This window comes from Verruconis gallopava, assembly GCF_000836295.1.
Source record: "Verruconis gallopava strain CBS 43764 unplaced genomic scaffold supercont1.19, whole genome shotgun sequence".
Lineage (NCBI taxonomy): Eukaryota > Fungi > Ascomycota > Dothideomycetes > Venturiales > Sympoventuriaceae > Verruconis > Verruconis gallopava.
In genome coordinates this window covers 344,679-360,341 of record NW_015622155.1, presented here as the reverse complement: position 1 = coordinate 360,341, position 15,663 = coordinate 344,679, and the positions used below count along the sequence as shown (strand labels likewise).

Here is a 15,663-nt window from a genome sequence, read left to right as displayed (position 1 = left end):
CTGGGTCAATGCGAGCTGCCCATCCGTAGCCTCATAGGCATCTTGCGAATACCTCCTGGGGACAAGGGCGGTGGGCAAATTCCATTAGCAGCACCGGGCAGATAAAGAAATCAATTCATATCAATAATCCCGGTTCAATCAGAGATCACAGGTCACCGGCCCCGGCTGGTGTTTAGTCCCGATTGAGACGCACCACCTCTCGATATGGGAGCTTTCCTGCGCTGCTCCTGCGAGCGCCTGATCTGCTTAGGACCAGGTGGGTTGGCCGCACTATCTGTGACGGTCGTTAAATAGTAGCAGGCGTGCGGGAGGGCAGATCCGTCCCTCTCCCTCCGGACGTCAAATCCAGATACCACGTAGTCCAGTCTGCTCCACCATTTATTCCACCGACATGCCCTCTTCCGGCATTCGCTGTCCAGACTCGCCCGCCTTGTGAAAGCCTCCTCTCGCCCTTTTGCTGCTTTTGACTTTGGCGGACCCAAAAGGGCAGGCCAGAGGTTCAGGGTCCACCACACGCATGACGCGCCGCCGCAGCTAGCTAGCTGATCCCAGCCCGCGCCCGCCAGGCAGATGGAGCCTCGAGCTCCGTCACCTGGAATCCCGCATCCGCTACAGCCTCCGCTGCAGCCTCAGATACAGCCGCGTCTCTGCGACGTATCCTCGACATCGAAAGCGTCGAGCGTACATGCGCTAAGCATCACGCAGAGCAACGAGGCCGACGATGAACGCTCGCTAAGCGAGTCTGACGATCCAGCCGAGGACGACGACGACGACGACGACGACTTGTTCAGCATGGGGCCGGACAGCAGCACTGTTCGGGATGCGACGGAGAGGCCCATGTACGAAGGCGAGGACACGCGATATACGAGCAGCAAGGAGCTGAGGGGATTCTTCATGTATGGATGGGCCGCTGAGGTGCGTGTCGTGCTGCTGACATGCAACATCGATGGCTCGAAGCTGACATTCGTGGATCGTTGCAGGTTTTCGTCGTGTGCGGTATGGGATCTTTCATCCCCATCACGCTCGAACAGCTGGCGAGAGAACGAGGATGGCAAGAGAACGACAGAAGCAAGCCGTGCACTGCGGGGGTACACGTACCGGCCTCGTTCCCGAATTCGACGGCGAACTTTGCAAAGCCGCCCGCGGGCGATGCACAGCAATGTGTAGTAGATATATTGGGCGTGGAAATCAACACTGCCAGTTTCGCCATGTACACGTTCTCCATAAGTGTGCTCGTCCAGGCATTGATCATCATATCCATGTCCGGCGCTGCAGACCATGGTAGATTCAGAAAGACCTTCCTTCTTACCTTCGCATTTGCTGGGAGTACGGCGACAATGCTGTTTCTGCCCATAGTGCCTGCAGTGCTCGTACTTGGGGCTTTGCTTGCAATCATTGCGAACACGTGCTTCGGTGCGTCTTTTGTGCTTCTGAACTCCTTCTTGCCGCTCCTCGTTCGACATCACCCTGAGGTGCTCTTGGACGATTCGAGCGAGGAGGAATACTCGGAAACGTCAGTAGACGAGAATGAGAGGGAAAGTCCGGAAGGGCCAGAAGAGACGACAGCCCTTCTGTCAAGCGATCCGACAGCAGTAAAGGATGATGACCGGCAACCTCCGACTTCGACTTCGCGAGAACTGCGCCTCTCGACACGGATATCATCTTACGGCATCGGCATAGGTTACATCGCCGCACTTATAGTACAAGCGGCGTGCATCATGGCAGTACGCCTCATGCAATCCACTCTTTTCTCCCTCCGCCTCGCTCTCTTCATAATTGGCGCATGGTGGTTTGTCTTCACGATTCCCGTCGCGTTTTGGCTGCGGTCACGACCCGGCCCACCACTGCACCTTGATCCAAACAAGAGCAACATGGGAACGGCATGGGAATACTTCAAGTATTCCTGGAAGTCGCTTTGGCGGTCTGTGAGACATGCAAGGCGCTTGAAGGATGTCCTCCTGTTCTTGGGCGCGTGGTTTATGATTTCCGATGCGGTGGCGACGGTGAGCGGCACGGCGATTCTATTTGCAAAGACGAGCCTTGAGATGAAACCCGCCAGTTTGGCACTGATCACGGTCACGGCAACAGTATCTGGCATCGCAGGCGCCTTCACATGGAGCAAGCTCTCTGTCATGGTTGGACTACGACCTGGGCAAACGATTTTGGCATGCATCTGCCTCTTCGAACTTATCCCGATCTATGGGCTACTCGGTTACATACCTGCGATACGCAGACTAGGAGTACTTGGTTTGCAACAACCGTGGGAAATGTACCCGCTAGGTGCTGTGTACGGCTTTGTCATGGGAGGTCTGTCAAGCTTCTGCAGATCTTTCTTTGGCGAGCTCATTCCTCCTGGTTTTGAGGCCGCATTCTACGCGCTGTACGCCATCACAGACAAAGGAAGCAGCATCTTTGGTCCGGCCATTGTGGGTGCCATTACCGATGCCACGGGCGAAATCAGACCAGTACGTAGTCGCGGTCGCGAAAAGGGCGACGATAACAAGAAGTGATAAAGCTGATAACATCACAGGCGTTCTGGTTCTTGGCTGTCTTGATAGGCTTACCCTTTCCGCTGATGTTGTTAGTCGACGTCGAGCGGGGCAGGAGAGATGGAATTGCAATGGCTCAGGAATTGGAAGAGGCAGAGGCGCTAGAAAGCAGCCACGAGTATGCGAGAAACGATCCAGGTCCGATACATCTAATCGACGAGGAAGATGACGAGCGGAGGGGATAATGTCCCTTTGTTTCATTGCGGCTTTACAAATGTGTTCGTCACGTAGCAAACTATCTGGAGATCTGTGGCATCGGTCGCGTCGCGCGGAGAATAGATGGAGAGTCGTCCTTCATTTGGCATTGTGTTGCGGTCAGCATTCTCTCGGCGCAATGTGGTTTGATGCATAGCATTGTTATACATTGGCATTGTGCGGGTGTTGATTTTGCACACCTCGCAAGTTTGAATAGTAATCACTTGGCACCACTCGACTTTTGCTTGCTTAGAACTACGTGTTTTTTTGGATGTGCCACATTTTGAGCCCAGTCTCATTAAGCGTTCCATAGGGACTTGGCCGCAGCTCACGCGAGCAATGCGGGTGGGTTGCCGATCACGCGTTTTGGATACGGACTTGATCTCCTTGGCCTTTTGTTACAGGACTACGGGGGGGCGGCCAAGAGAAGGGACGCCGGAAGCCAGAGGCAAGGACGCTTGCTCACGGCACGAATGCTGGGGGCGAGGCAATGGCACGACCAGTCCAGAACGGCGAGGGCACGAACTGCACGTAGGCGAAGAAAAGAAGGACAGTGAAACAAGGGATCGATAGGGAGCTGGCCTCTCAAGGCATTATTAGCATGGAGCGCAAAGGCGAAGGGAGAACGAGGGGACGGGAGGAATTGGCGTTGCGTGAGTGGTCACCACGGCGCCGCTCCAGCCTTGGGCCCGCTTCGACGCCAATCCGGAACCCCTGCGAAGGGCACAGGCGGCGCTAGATCCCAATTCAGAAATGCTGCCAAAAGGCCAAATATGTCAGTTCGCAGAGGTCGGTGCAGCGGGAGTCGCCTCTTCATAAACCATCGCACATCCGCTGCAATCGGTGTGATCGTACCTTGGTTTGACACGCGTTCCTCCGCTCGAACGTCGAGTACTTCAACGTCTCTTCCCCCCCTTGCCCTGTCCTTTTCTTCTGATCCCACTCGTTCCTTTTGAGCCGTTCCGTCAGCCTCGCTGTCGAGCTCTCCCGACTTTACATCATGAGGTACCATGCCCTAGCAGCAGCGGCCTTTGCTGCCGTCGCCGCGGCGAGCGACGTACACCAACTGAAGAAGGACACGTTCGAGGCCTTCGTCAAGGAGAACGATCTTGTTCTCGCGGAATGTGCGTCGACTGCTCCCGTTCCTGAGGTGGTTTGTTGTTTACTAATGCGTAAGGAAAGTCTACGCACCATGGTGCGGACACTGCAAGGCACTTGCCCCGGAGTACGAGGAGGCCGCTACAACGCTCAAGGAGAAGAATATCCCCTTGGCCAAGGTCGACTGCACAGAGGAGTCGGAGCTGTGCTCGCAGTTCGGCGTCGAGGGCTACCCGACGCTCAAGATCTTCCGCGGCATGGACAACATCTCGCCGTACAGCGGTGCACGAAAGGCTCCTGCGTAAGTTGCATCAACGAACGGCTCCCTCTTTCCACTCGCTGACGAAGATTTTGCCAGCATTGTCTCATACATGACAAAGCAGGCCCTCCCGGCCGTCTCTGTCCTCGATTCGGACACCCTCGAGGACTTCAAGACCGCGGACAAGGTCGTCGTCATCGCATACTTCGACAAGGACGACAAGGCGTCGAACGAGACATTCACCTCGGTTGCAAACTCTCTTCGTGACAGCTACCTCTTCGGCGCCGTCAGCAACGCCGACGTGATCGAAGCCGAGGGTGTCAAGACCCCCTCCATCGTGCTGTACAAGACATTCGACGAGGGCAAGAACACGTTCGACGAAAAGTTCGAGAAGGAGGCTATTCAGAAGTTCGTCAAGGCAGCAGCCACTCCGTTGATTGGAGAGGTTGGCCCAGAGACCTACTCTGGCTACATGTCCGCCGGCATTCCCCTCGCCTACATCTTTGCCGAGACCCCCGAAGAGCGCGAGGAGTTGTCCAAGGAGCTCAAGTCGGTTGCTGAGAAGCACAAGGGCAAGATCAACTTCGCCGTCATTGACGCAAAGGCGTTCGGACAGCACGCTGGCAACCTCAACCTCGAAGTCGGCAAGTGGCCCGCCTTCGCGATCCAGGACACCGTCAAGAACCAGAAGTTCCCATACGAGCAGACCAAAAAGATCACCAACGAGGACATCGGCGCGTTTGTCGACGATTTTGCCAGCGGCAAGGTCGAGCCATCTGTCAAGTCTGAGCCCATCCCCGAGAAACAGGACGGTCCTGTCACCATTGTTGTGGCCAAGAATTACGATGAGATTGTCCTCGATGACTCGAAGGATGTGCTGATCGAGTTCTATGCTCCGTGGTGCGGTCACTGCAAAGCGTACGTTTCCAATTCTTGACTATGAATGTTCCTTTTTGAAAGGCAAGAAAACTAACGAGTCGTCAGTCTTGCTCCAAAGTACGATGAGCTCGGTGAGCTCTTCAAGCCATTTTCTGACAAGGTTGTTGTTGCAAAGGTTGACGCCACCCTGAACGACGTTCCAGATGAGATCCAGGGCTTCCCAACCATCAAGTTGTACCCTGCCGGAAAGAAGGACTCGCCAATTGCGTACTCCGGCGCACGTACAGTTGAGGATCTTGCCAAGTTCATCAAGGAGAACGGTAGCCACGGCGTTGACCACTCGGCCGCAAAGGCTGCCACAGAGGCTGCCAGCGACATGCCCAAGCAAGCGCCTGCTGCTACTCCCATTGTCGAGAAGGTCAAGGAGGCTGTTGAGAATGTTGCTGAGGCTATCGTGGACGACGGCCAGGTCGATGCACGCGACGAGTTGTAAACATTGCTGTCGTGTTTTCCTTTTTTTTCGTCGGTTTGTTGTATCACCTATCTGACACGCCGTGGTCGTGACGAATGGAAAGCTGGGATAAAAAAGCCTTTTTTGGTTTAGGCCTTGGAGATGATACTAGAGCGATATGTGTGTGCATTTAAGGCTCGAGTGCTAATTCATCATGATACTGGGAAAACTGTATCTACGGCTTTTGGTCATATTGGCGTTCAGACAATGGAATATCTAATCTTTCTGCTTCCACGTTCCCGCCTCGGCCAACTACGTTTTTTGGCTTCTTTGGATGCAAGACGCTGGTGAGAGCGGCACACTTTTCGGCGACTTTCCCGTCATAATTTTACGAATAAGCGAGGTAGGGTAGAGACACACGCAACGTTCTCCAAGTAGTTGGGTTGAGTTGTTGTCCTTTTCTTTGCGTTTGCGGTCGTAAGCTTTGATACCGAGCAACTGGTCTTCCTCGTGCTTCAAAAGCCTTTCTCTGCCTGTGACGCCATGCCGATTAGTATACGTTTCGGCCGGAAGCTTCGATCTACTTGATACACCTTCAGGCGGTGGGGAAGCGATGTTGCATCCCGAACGGGACTAGCGTACCACAACGCGAAATTCCGAGATTAGTTTAGACGCCTGGACTGGAGTGGGAAAAAAAAATCATCTCACAAGATCTGCGCTTTTAAACAATATACCCGGCGAGAATCTCTGCAAACGCGCCCTCTTCTCCCTCTCCCTCTCTTTTGCCCTCTCTCTTCGTCCCTCTCCCTTTCCTTCGCGAACCAAAACAACCCAGCTTTTGTCCGGTCTTTCCGAGTGACTAGCAAAAGTCAGGCACGGTAGATTCTAACTTTTTAAAGAGCATTCCACAGGTAAAGCCAAGGGCTGCTTTTTTTTTTTTTGTGTGTGTGTGTGTCCTTACGAGGAAATAATTCCCCTCAACTCCGCAGCGAGCATGGCCGTGGACGACGGTATGATGGAGAAAAAGTCCGTGGAAGGCCAGTTCTTGAGGCGCAGTCTGAGTACCGGCGGCCCAGAGCGGAAGAGAACCAGTAGGTTTTACCCACACGACCGTTTTGCATCAAATGTTTGGAGGCCGCCAGAAATCCTTTGTCCCTTCCCCACACTTCTTCATCCGCGCCTGTCTGGTTGACATGAAGCTTCTCGAGATGGCTACACCAACTGTAATTCTTAGGTCAAATGGACGTCATGATGTCCTCCCTTATGTCCAGCTCGTTTTCGCCGACTGAAAAGCTCCGCAGTCGACGGGGCTACATCACTTACATCATCCATATCAACGTCAATCTACCATGGTCGCTCAGTTGGCTGACATACCGGGTTTTCAACTCGTAGGAACACAGTCGTTGCCTCCACCGGAGCTGCCACAATTGGTTGCCGAGCAGGCAACGCCCATTCCGTACACTGACAAGGACTCCCAGCGTCTGATTGTTGTGCTTTCAAATGCCAGCCTAGAAACGTATCGCGCCTCTCACGGCCCAAGGCAAGGGCCGGGTCGTGAGGAGAAGTACTCCTTGCTCAACAGCGACGAGCACATTGGTGTGATGCGCAAAATGGGCCGAGACATCAGTGATGCACGACCTGACATCACTCATCAAGTAACTCTTCGTCGAATCGCTTTCGCTTGCAAGTACTGACCAGGTCTAGTGTCTTTTAACGCTGCTCGACTCTCCCATAAACAAGGCCGGAAAGCTCCAGATCTACATCCACACAGCCAAAGGTGTCCTGATCGAGGTCAATCCACAGGTCCGGATTCCTCGAACGTTTAAGCGCTTTGCCGGTCTCATGGTGCAATTGCTTCACCGCCTCTCCATTCGCTCTACGACATCTCAGGAAAAGCTACTGCGCGTCATCAAGAACCCTATTACGGACCACCTACCCCCCAATTGTCGCAAGGTCACACTTTCTTTCGAGGCCGAGGTGGTCCGCGTCCGTGACTACATCAAGACTCTCGGACCCAAGGAAAGCATTTGTGTCTTCGTCGGTGCCATGGCGAAAGGCAAAGACGATTTTGCAGATGAGTTCAAAGATGATTCGATCTCCATCTCCAACTACAGTTTGTCTGCAAGCGTTGCGTGCAGCAAGTTCTGCCACGCAGCCGAGGACGTCTGGGATATCATCTGACGAACATGCTGTGAATCAAGACTTGATGCATCATAGCGGCGATATTTGGGCCAAAGACTTCTAAATTAGTCCGTCACCCAGTGTGACTATGCTACCTCGGATTACAAAAGCTTGCCATTAAGCAATTATCGTCCGTCGTCCACGATAATCACGAGATCGTGTCGGGCACCTCGATCACAACATCGAAGGTTAACCTGGCCGTTCTTCGTTTAGGAGGGAACAAATCAGGTTTCTCGGGGCGTTGGGTTTTGAAGCAGTCCTTTTTTACTTTTCCAACCAAAGCAAAAGGCTTTCAACAAATCCAAGCTCTTCGTACAATCTTCGTATCGATCGATCAGATCGTCAACTGTGTTCAACTGCGTACTTAGGCAGTATGAGACGAATTTTCCACAGGAACCCAATAACTCAACTTGCTGGGTTTCCTCATTCCTTGTTCTGCTTTTGTGGAGGGTGTTATGCTGGCTGCGCCATCCATCACGTGATTCATATGAGTGACAAAGTAAATATTATAAAATGGGCGTCGTTGGCTATGGCGAGGCAAACAAGAGCCTGTCTATTGCTTGATTCGCGTTTAGTTGCTCCACGCAAAAGGAATACATAGATGACTTGGTCTTATACAGTATGCTCACTTTGGAGATAGCAAACGTTTAATGTCAGTCCGCACTGTGCTGCAAAAACCTTGCAAGCTTCTCCACGTTCCACCATCCTACTAATTTTTCATCCTACGTACTTCTATGCTATCAACGAAGATGACAGACACATTTCCGCGTTCTGTACAGGGCGAACTGCATGGTTCAAACCAAAGTGTGTATGCTGCGGCGTTGGTTGCGTACTGTGGAATTCATGGCATCGTTTGAATTGGCGACGAACTATTTACACTGGGTGATTCATATGATCAACTCCATTTCTTTTGCCTCGCGGTTGAGAAACACAGACGGCAATACAGGTTCAAAGGAGAATAGAGGTATGTGCTGCGACGGAGTAAGTTAAATTACCATGTCGTCATCTGCTTGCCCCTGACTGACTGGCCGACGGAACGTTTCTCAGTCCCATCCATCGGTGTGGAATCTGCAAATCAGTCAACGTAGTTGGACTTTTGAGTGGCTAGCTGAGCCTCTCGAAGTGGGCTAGTGCCGCTTCGCTCCGTTCCGAATCTCTCTGATCGATCCTTCGACATCCAATCTCCTGCTTGCGCGATAATTCGCCGCCGATTGTCTCACAGGCGAAGCGAAGGGCCTCTTCGAAGTCCAAGGCTCTCAGAACTTTCTGCGGCCTTGGTGGACGGCCTTCACGGTGATAAGGGGCAAAAAAGGCTCAAGCCTGCTACCTGCACACTGCTGGTTTCGTTGCTTTTCTCCATCAACTAGCAACGACTTGCAGCAAGTGCGTCGCAATGTGGGTACCACCTGTACGGCACTACGAAGCGCCTGATCTCTCGACGCGCAGAGGCGAAATGGATTGGAGGCTGCGCAGAGATCTTCAGCTGAGAAAGTTTTCGTACGCTGCGATCGTCGTCTTACAGCTCTAGCTCGCATTTCGCACCCGTACGTGCAGCTGAACAGCTTTGCACTTGCGCCTTCGTCCTTCGAAACGGCAGCTCACAGCCTTTTGGGCTTTCAGGATGTCATCTCTTCCTTTCTCTCTTTCCACCCTCCATCACGACGGATCTGGTCATGCTCAAAGATGATTACCTCACTTTCATTGCGCTATGGCTTGCCCTCGAAACCATTTCTATGGTCACGCCTCTTTGCATTGCCGTCACCGTCTTACGGCTCGTCTCGAACCACTTGGTGCCCGTACCCGCCATTTTTGCTCATCTAGCTTTGCTGGAGACTCTCTTCTATCTCTTCTTCTTCCTTCCAAGGCGATATGTTTTGGACCAACTTCCGCCGGCTTTCACCCCCAGGACACGCGAGGAGAGACGAGAGCTCTTTTACAAATGCATTGAAACGATTCCAGATCTAAACCGGTGGTTCTCCATCTGGTTTAAGGGACTGGAGGTCTCACTGCTTCTCAGAGAGAACGTGAAGACGTTCCTTGCCTGGGGATTCTTCAACAAGACTCGGGTTGACGTAGAAGATGACGAAGAACTGGAAGAATACCTGCGTGAGATTGAAATGAGGACGGGGCGGTCATATCCATCCGGTTCGAATCAGCTTGAGCCTTGCAGAGTGTCGACGGATCGATTGTGCATACAACACAAGCCTCTCATTTACTACATGGTAAGGGAATTTCTTTTTTAGATGGCTCTTCGTGAAATGATCTAATCAGCCCAGCTGACCGTGAGCATCGCGGACACACTATGCCATATACTCATGTCCAACATGTCCTTTACGCATTACCGGCTTCCAATCACTTCGGCATTTAGAATGTTTCCACTGCGTCCACTTGCTCTATGCTCTGGCACCATCTCTCCTTCTCCCAAGCTCTCCTACTGGTATCGCCCACACATGTCGCGGAAACATTCGCCGCTTCTTTTCATCCACGGGATTGGCATTGGCCTCCAATTATACACCGGACTTCTGCACGCGTTGCTAGCCCAGATCGGTCGTGGCTGTGAGGATGGACAAATCGGCATCTTAGCTCTCGAAATCATGCCCATTAGCTTCCGTATCACGGACACACTGATGCCCCGCGAGGAGATGGTCGACGAGATCCGGAACATCTTGGCTTTTCATGGCTGGACCGACTTTGTCATTGTCGCGCACTCATTTGGCAGCATACTGGCAACGCATCTGCTTCGCCGTTTAACCAGAGAATGCCCAACCCAAAAGCATTCTCTCGTCTTGGTCGACCCGGTCACGTTATCGATTCATTTCGCCGAGATCCCATACAACTTTATCTACCGCAAGCCGCGAAATGCAAGTGAGTTACTCTGCTCTTTCGCCTCTAGAGACATTGGCGTATGCCCGTCCATCATGCGGCTTTTTGACTGGACTCAAAATGTGCTTTGGCTGGAGGAAATTGCCGATCGGCCAGTGGTCGTCTTTCTGGCTGGAAAAGATGTGATCATAGACGCGGAGAAGCTTCGACAATATTTGAAGAAGAATGGTTTCATGGACAGTTCAAGCGCAAAATTGGAAGTGAACGGCAGATCCGAGCTGAACAAACGCACCTGCGATGGACGTATAGTATTTCACAGGGACTACAACCATGGCGAGATATTGATTAGGAGTCAGGGAAATCAAGAATTGGTCGACGCCATCATCCAGGCTAGTCGACAGAATGTTTGGCTGGATAGAATGGTGAAAAGGCGTCTTTTATGAAGGGCGGGCGTACACCAATTCTTTTATAGAATATAGAATAGCGATGTCTTCTACGCGCCACGGCCGTCTCTGACATTAGAAAACTTGAATGCTTTTTGAAAACGGCCAAGGCTCTAAAGGGGAGGCGGAGGTGACCTCCTGGCGTCAACAATGACCTCCATTCCTCTTGCTAGCTCTAGTAACTCTTTCTCTCTGTATTCCCAGCTTACGAATTCCAGGCCGACAGGTAGGCCTTCCTCGGTGAACCCGGCCGGAACGGTCACTGCGGCCAATCTTGCTTGACTTGCTAGCAATGTATTGATAGGGAAGTCCCAGCAAGTTGGGAACCGTCCATTGGTCGCGTCCTCCTGTCTAGGCGGCGGGACCTGGCAGTCGGGAAAAGCCGACGGATCGAGCTTCTTCTCGAGCATGAGGCAGTTCAGCGTTCGTTGGAAGCGATCGCTGTCCAACAGCTTTTCAACGTACAATGGATCATCGGTGGGGTTCTCTGGGCCGTGCGCCATCATCGAGGTGAAGTCCAGGAACATCTTTTGCGGCTTCTTCGGGACAATCTCTGCGATGTCTTGAGGAAGATGTGGTTTGGTGGCGAGGAAGGCGTTGATGTCCGACCTCGACATCTGGAGGTAGTTGGGCGTGAAGGTCATGTGGTGTTTGAGATTGTCAATCGAGACATCCACGAAGGTTGTTCCCGAGGCCCGGAGTTTGGACATGGCGCCCTCAACGACGGCATTGACGGCCCTGCAGTATGGGTTTGAATCCGGCCCAAACAGCTCGCGAACCAGCCCTATCCTGGCGGACTTGATCTTGTCTGGGTCGAGGCCGGCAGAGTAACTCCCTCCTTTCGGCGCGGCTGCCACCAGGTTGACACCGGTGAAGTCATCGGCAGGATCGTAGCCAACCATGCAGTCGAGCATAAGTGCGCAGTCGCTCACCGTCCTCGCAACTGGCCCTGGCGTTATCCTGGACCTTGACAAGCGGACAGAACCCGCTCCGGCTGATCAGCCCCGGGGTGCACCTGATGCCGACAAGGTTGCGGAAGCTGGCCGGACATCTGATGCTGCCGCCCTAAGAGGCATCTTTTAGTGCTGCTTCGTGCCGCAAGCGTCGTGGAAATACGTGCGTACCGTGTCTTCCGCCACGGCGAGAAGGGCGAAGTTGGCGGCGACCGCCGCCGCGCTCCCGCTCGACGATCCCCCGACGTCGTGGTCCGTCTTGTACGGGTTGCGCGTGAACTCCCAGTTCGTCGCCGTGCTCGCCGAAGACCACGTGGAGGCCCACTCGCTCATGGTGGTCTTTCCGAGAACGATGGCGCCTTCGTCCTTCAACTTCTTGACCACGAACGCGTCTCCTTCCGGCACGTTGCCTCTCGCGGCGATTGAGCCGTACATGGTCTCTATGCCTCTGGTGTCGGCCTGGTCCTTGATGAGGATGGGGATGCCGTGGAGTCGGCCCTTGAATCGTCCATATCGACGGTAGTATGCGTCCAGAGAGGCGGCCTCGTCAAGCGCGGTCGAGGAGAGAGCAAGCGTGGAACATATTTTTGGCCCAGATTTGTCCAGTCTGACGATCCGATCCAGGTACATTTCCGTCAGATCTTTACAGCTGCACGGCCCTTTGCGAAAAGCATCATGTGCTTTTGCGACGGTCAAGTCGCGGACGTCGTACATCCTTTGTCGAGTTTGGAGAGGTCGGGAGCTTCTCTCGCACAATGTTTCATTACTCCTGCGCCAAAGTAAGCTATATCTTATTATATATGCAACGTGTGCTATGCTCGGAAAATTTCTACTGTGCCATCAATTGGCCGTCAGTCTCAACAGCAACCCGATGAGCCATCCCCACGATTTGGCAGATCTACGGTGTTCCGAACGTTAAGATTGCCAGCAGGTTAGTCCACTTCGGACATCTACGCACGGCGAGTACTCCGAACGAAAAGTTCCAAGCTAAAGTCAACTTATCCTAGCCGTAGATACATAACGATAGCCATGCGGACTTTCCCGCTTTCACATTTCGCTTCTCATTGGGCACCTGGTCAAAATACCGTAGCACTCAGTTGTCTAGAAGTTACTGAGGTACACCAGCTACAAATATGACTCCCGCAGCTGATAACACTTGCCTCACAGGCCAGTCGTGCCATTTCGCAACATGGAAAAACTACAAAGTGCATTCAAGAGACGGGCGCACGACGCAAACGTGTCACTAAAGGAGAAGCGTCATGCGTCGGGTTGGATCCTCCCAAAAGAAACAACCTCTTATGCGCCAGAGGGGACATGGACGAATATTGACATGGACGTCACTCCGCCCGAGCGGCGTACATGGACTCCACTTTCTGTTCTCGGATACTGGGTCAGCGATGTTGTAAGTAAAACTTACCGTCTCCGGATCTTTGTCTGCTGTAACTAAAGATCGATCAGCTTTCGGCGCAATCTTGGGAGATTGGCTCCTCTGTTCTCGCTATCGGCCTCACCTATCGCGAGGCAATCTACTGTGTACTTTTGGGCTCCTGTGTGATGAGCTTATGTATGGCCTTCAACGGCGCGCCGGGCGCCTACCTACGCGTGCCTTTCCCCATCTGGATCCGCTTGGCCTTTGGGTATCAGTTTGGCAAGGTTCCGGTTGCTTGCAGAATGGTGACCGCGCTGTTTTGGCACTCCATGCAGACGTACACCGGTTCTACGGCACTCACGGTTATGCTGGCTGCCATCTGGCCAAGCTATCTCAAGATCCCCAATCACCTCCCCGCCAGCGCTGGCATCACCACCCAAGGCCTTCTAAGCCATTTCCTTTTTTGGACTATCCAGCTGCCATTCTTGCTCATCCGGCCACACAAACTCAAGTGGTTTTTTGTGCTGAAGGCTTTTGTTTGCATAACCGCTGCAGTTGGCACCACAATCGCGGTGTGTGTAATGGCGCACGGCTCTGGCGACATCTGGAGTCAGGCTCCGGCAGTGACAGGCCCAGCAAAGTCCTGGATTATCGTGTACACGGTCAACGCGCAAACCGGTAGCTGAAGCACCGTAGGCACAAATATCTCCGGCTTCACTCGCTACGTCAAGACCCCGCGAAACACCTTCTGGCAGACCGTCTTCTTTCCCGTTATCTGCTTTCTCTTCGCGCTTCTCGGCATCATCAGCGCGTCCACGAGCAAGGTGGTCTGGGGCTCATACATTTGGGATCCACTGACTATTGCTTCGCAGTGGACGAGCCCGGCTGCCCGTGCCGGAGCCTTCTACTGCGGCTTTGGCTGGGTGCTTGCCCAGATTGGCGTCAACGTGTCCGCCAACGTGATCAGCTTTTCGAACGACATGACATCGCTGGTCCCCAAGTATTTCAACCTGCGATGGTCAGCCTTCCTTGCGACAGTACTCGGTGGTTGGGTCATGGTGCCATGGAAGATCATCACGGGCGCTGCTCAACTTTCATGGCCAGCCTTGGCATCTTCCTCGCTCCAATCATCGCCATCTCGATCGGTGACTATTGGGTGGTCAAACGTCGCCGAGTAGACGTGCCTTCTCTGTATCGCCCATTCGGCCGCTACCGCTACGTGCACGGCTGTAACTGGCGAGCTGCGCTTGCCATGCTGGTCGCCGTCGGGCCAGCCATGCCATCCTTGGCCAACAACATTAATCCGGACCTAAACATTGGTGGTGCTATTTACATTGCCGACCTGGTCTGGTACTACGGCATGTTGAGTGCCTTCGTGACATACGTGGGTCTATCACTGCTGTTCCCTGCGAAGGAGTCTTTGGTGTCGAAGGCCGAGATGGACCTTCTCGACGAAGGTACCGCCGCCATCGAGGCGATCTATGCAGCGCCTGATGTGAAGGCCGTGGACGATTGAGGCCAAAAAACGGTAACAAAAGACGGCATAGTTTTGGTGTAGCTTTTTTTGCAGCCGGTCAATCTTGTCGATTGCTTTGCTTTCGCATGAGGCTTCGTGTGAATTTTTTTTTCCCCCGGAGGACGCTGTTTCTGCAAAGAGCGTTAGGCCTGCCTCTTTCTCATTCTGATGACGAGTTGTGCGCAGACGAGGAGTTGGGTTTTACGCGCCGCTTCCTGTTCCCCAACCGTGACGGATCGGCAGGAGGAGAAAAGGAGGGAGGCAAGTTCTCGACTTGCGCGATTTTCTTCTCGCGCCGTTCCAACGATGTCATCTTGGCCTTTTTTTTTTTTTTTTTTTTTTTTTTTTTTGAACTCTGGTTCTGCCTCTGAGCGGTCCTCGAACAGACCAAAAAAAAAATTTAAAAAAAATTAAAAAAAAAAAAAAACTCCAGCCTTACAAGTCCGGCGGAGTCGATCTGTCGAGGTGAAAGAAAAAAAAAAAGAGGGCCTTGGGAGACAAAGTGCAGTCCTGTGTTATGAATTTGCACGGTCCAGTCTTGAAAGGGGGACGTGAGAGCAGATGCTTCATATTGCTCAAAAGCAGAGGGAGACAAAGATGCAGACGTGACTACATTGCCCGCTTGTTATTGTACGTTTACCTCGTCTATAGTGCTGATCCAAAGTGGGCACCCCGCGCCCCTCCATTGGGCACGGTATATAATTCGTCGCTCGGAGATAGAAAATGGAAAATATCGGTCTCCGAAAGGTCGCGCGAGCTTTGCGAGCAGAAATTCGGGCGGTTTACATACAGATTCTCGTTCTCCATTATTATTGACATTACCACTACAAAAGCAATTCTTCCCCTCTCTGCCGTTTCCTTCGTGCATTCGTCTAAAACCAAACCTTTCTCAGCCGCCAGCGTCGCTGCCATTACCCAGCAGATCAATGCCCATGAGAGGAAGAGAA

General features: G+C 52.9%; 5 protein-coding genes across 6 annotated transcripts; 4 read left to right on the top strand and 1 right to left on the bottom strand.

The window, feature by feature from the left end:
- Window positions 1–334: 334 nt before the first annotated feature.
- PV09_05924 (uncharacterized protein) lies at window positions 335–3,004 on the top strand. The gene is made up of 3 exons (XM_016359493.1): window positions 335–915; window positions 981–2,465; window positions 2,531–3,004. The coding sequence occupies exons 1-3, from the start codon at window positions 571–573 to the stop codon at window positions 2,732–2,734; spliced, it is 2,034 nt and encodes a 677-aa protein (XP_016212742.1). The 5' UTR covers window positions 335–570; the 3' UTR covers window positions 2,735–3,004.
- Window positions 3,005–3,550: 546 nt separating this feature from the next.
- Window positions 3,551–5,719, top strand: PV09_05923 (protein disulfide-isomerase domain). Its single transcript, XM_016359492.1, has 4 exons — window positions 3,551–3,868; window positions 3,927–4,143; window positions 4,201–5,019; window positions 5,086–5,719. The coding sequence occupies exons 1-4, from the start codon at window positions 3,745–3,747 to the stop codon at window positions 5,471–5,473; spliced, it is 1,548 nt and encodes a 515-aa protein (XP_016212741.1). The 5' UTR covers window positions 3,551–3,744; the 3' UTR covers window positions 5,474–5,719.
- Window positions 5,720–6,146: 427 nt separating this feature from the next.
- Window positions 6,147–8,289, top strand: PV09_05922. 2 transcript variants are annotated; one of them, XM_016359490.1, is made up of 3 exons: window positions 6,147–6,522; window positions 6,824–7,086; window positions 7,136–8,289. In XM_016359490.1, exons 1-3 carry the CDS (start codon window positions 6,426–6,428, stop codon window positions 7,610–7,612), a joined length of 837 nt encoding a protein of 278 aa, XP_016212739.1. In that variant the 5' UTR covers window positions 6,147–6,425; the 3' UTR covers window positions 7,613–8,289. The 2 variants fall into 2 exon arrangements, with proteins under 2 accessions (XP_016212739.1, XP_016212740.1); XM_016359491.1 differs by having other exon boundaries at window positions 6,147–7,086.
- Window positions 8,290–8,948: 659 nt separating this feature from the next.
- Window positions 8,949–10,967, top strand: PV09_05921 (uncharacterized protein). Its single transcript, XM_016359489.1, has 2 exons — window positions 8,949–9,834; window positions 9,889–10,967. Exons 1-2 carry the CDS (start codon window positions 9,286–9,288, stop codon window positions 10,876–10,878), a joined length of 1,539 nt encoding a protein of 512 aa, XP_016212738.1. The 5' UTR covers window positions 8,949–9,285; the 3' UTR covers window positions 10,879–10,967.
- Window positions 10,968–10,991: 24 nt separating this feature from the next.
- Window positions 10,992–12,630, bottom strand: PV09_05920 (uncharacterized protein; the record flags this gene model as incomplete). Its single annotated transcript, XM_016359488.1, has 3 exons — window positions 12,003–12,630; window positions 11,894–11,943; window positions 10,992–11,838 (listed from the first exon to the last, which is right to left on the bottom strand). The coding sequence occupies exons 1-3, from the start codon at window positions 12,543–12,545 to the stop codon at window positions 10,992–10,994; spliced, it is 1,440 nt and encodes a 479-aa protein (XP_016212737.1). The 5' UTR covers window positions 12,546–12,630.
- Between the last annotated feature and the right edge of the window lie 3,033 nt (window positions 12,631–15,663).

Coding starts and splice junctions, on each gene's coding strand:
- PV09_05924 (XM_016359493.1), top strand. CDS start 571: ATGGAGCCTCGAGCTCCGTCACCTGGAATCCCGCATCCGCTACAGCCT. Junction 916..980: donor TGTATGGATGGGCCGCTGAG/GTGCGTGTCGTG, acceptor GGATCGTTGCAG/GTTTTCGTCGTGTGCGGTAT. Junction 2,466..2,530: donor CCACGGGCGAAATCAGACCA/GTACGTAGTCGC, acceptor ATAACATCACAG/GCGTTCTGGTTCTTGGCTGT.
- PV09_05923 (XM_016359492.1), top strand. CDS start 3,745: ATGAGGTACCATGCCCTAGCAGCAGCGGCCTTTGCTGCCGTCGCCGCG. Junction 3,869..3,926: donor CGATCTTGTTCTCGCGGAAT/GTGCGTCGACTG, acceptor GCGTAAGGAAAG/TCTACGCACCATGGTGCGGA. Junction 4,144..4,200: donor GGTGCACGAAAGGCTCCTGC/GTAAGTTGCATC, acceptor AGATTTTGCCAG/CATTGTCTCATACATGACAA.
- PV09_05922 (XM_016359490.1), top strand. CDS start 6,426: ATGGCCGTGGACGACGGTATGATGGAGAAAAAGTCCGTGGAAGGCCAG. Junction 6,523..6,823: donor CCCAGAGCGGAAGAGAACCA/GTAGGTTTTACC, acceptor TTCAACTCGTAG/GAACACAGTCGTTGCCTCCA. Junction 7,087..7,135: donor GACCTGACATCACTCATCAA/GTAACTCTTCGT, acceptor GACCAGGTCTAG/TGTCTTTTAACGCTGCTCGA.
- PV09_05921 (XM_016359489.1), top strand. CDS start 9,286: ATGCTCAAAGATGATTACCTCACTTTCATTGCGCTATGGCTTGCCCTC. Junction 9,835..9,888: donor AGCCTCTCATTTACTACATG/GTAAGGGAATTT, acceptor TAATCAGCCCAG/CTGACCGTGAGCATCGCGGA.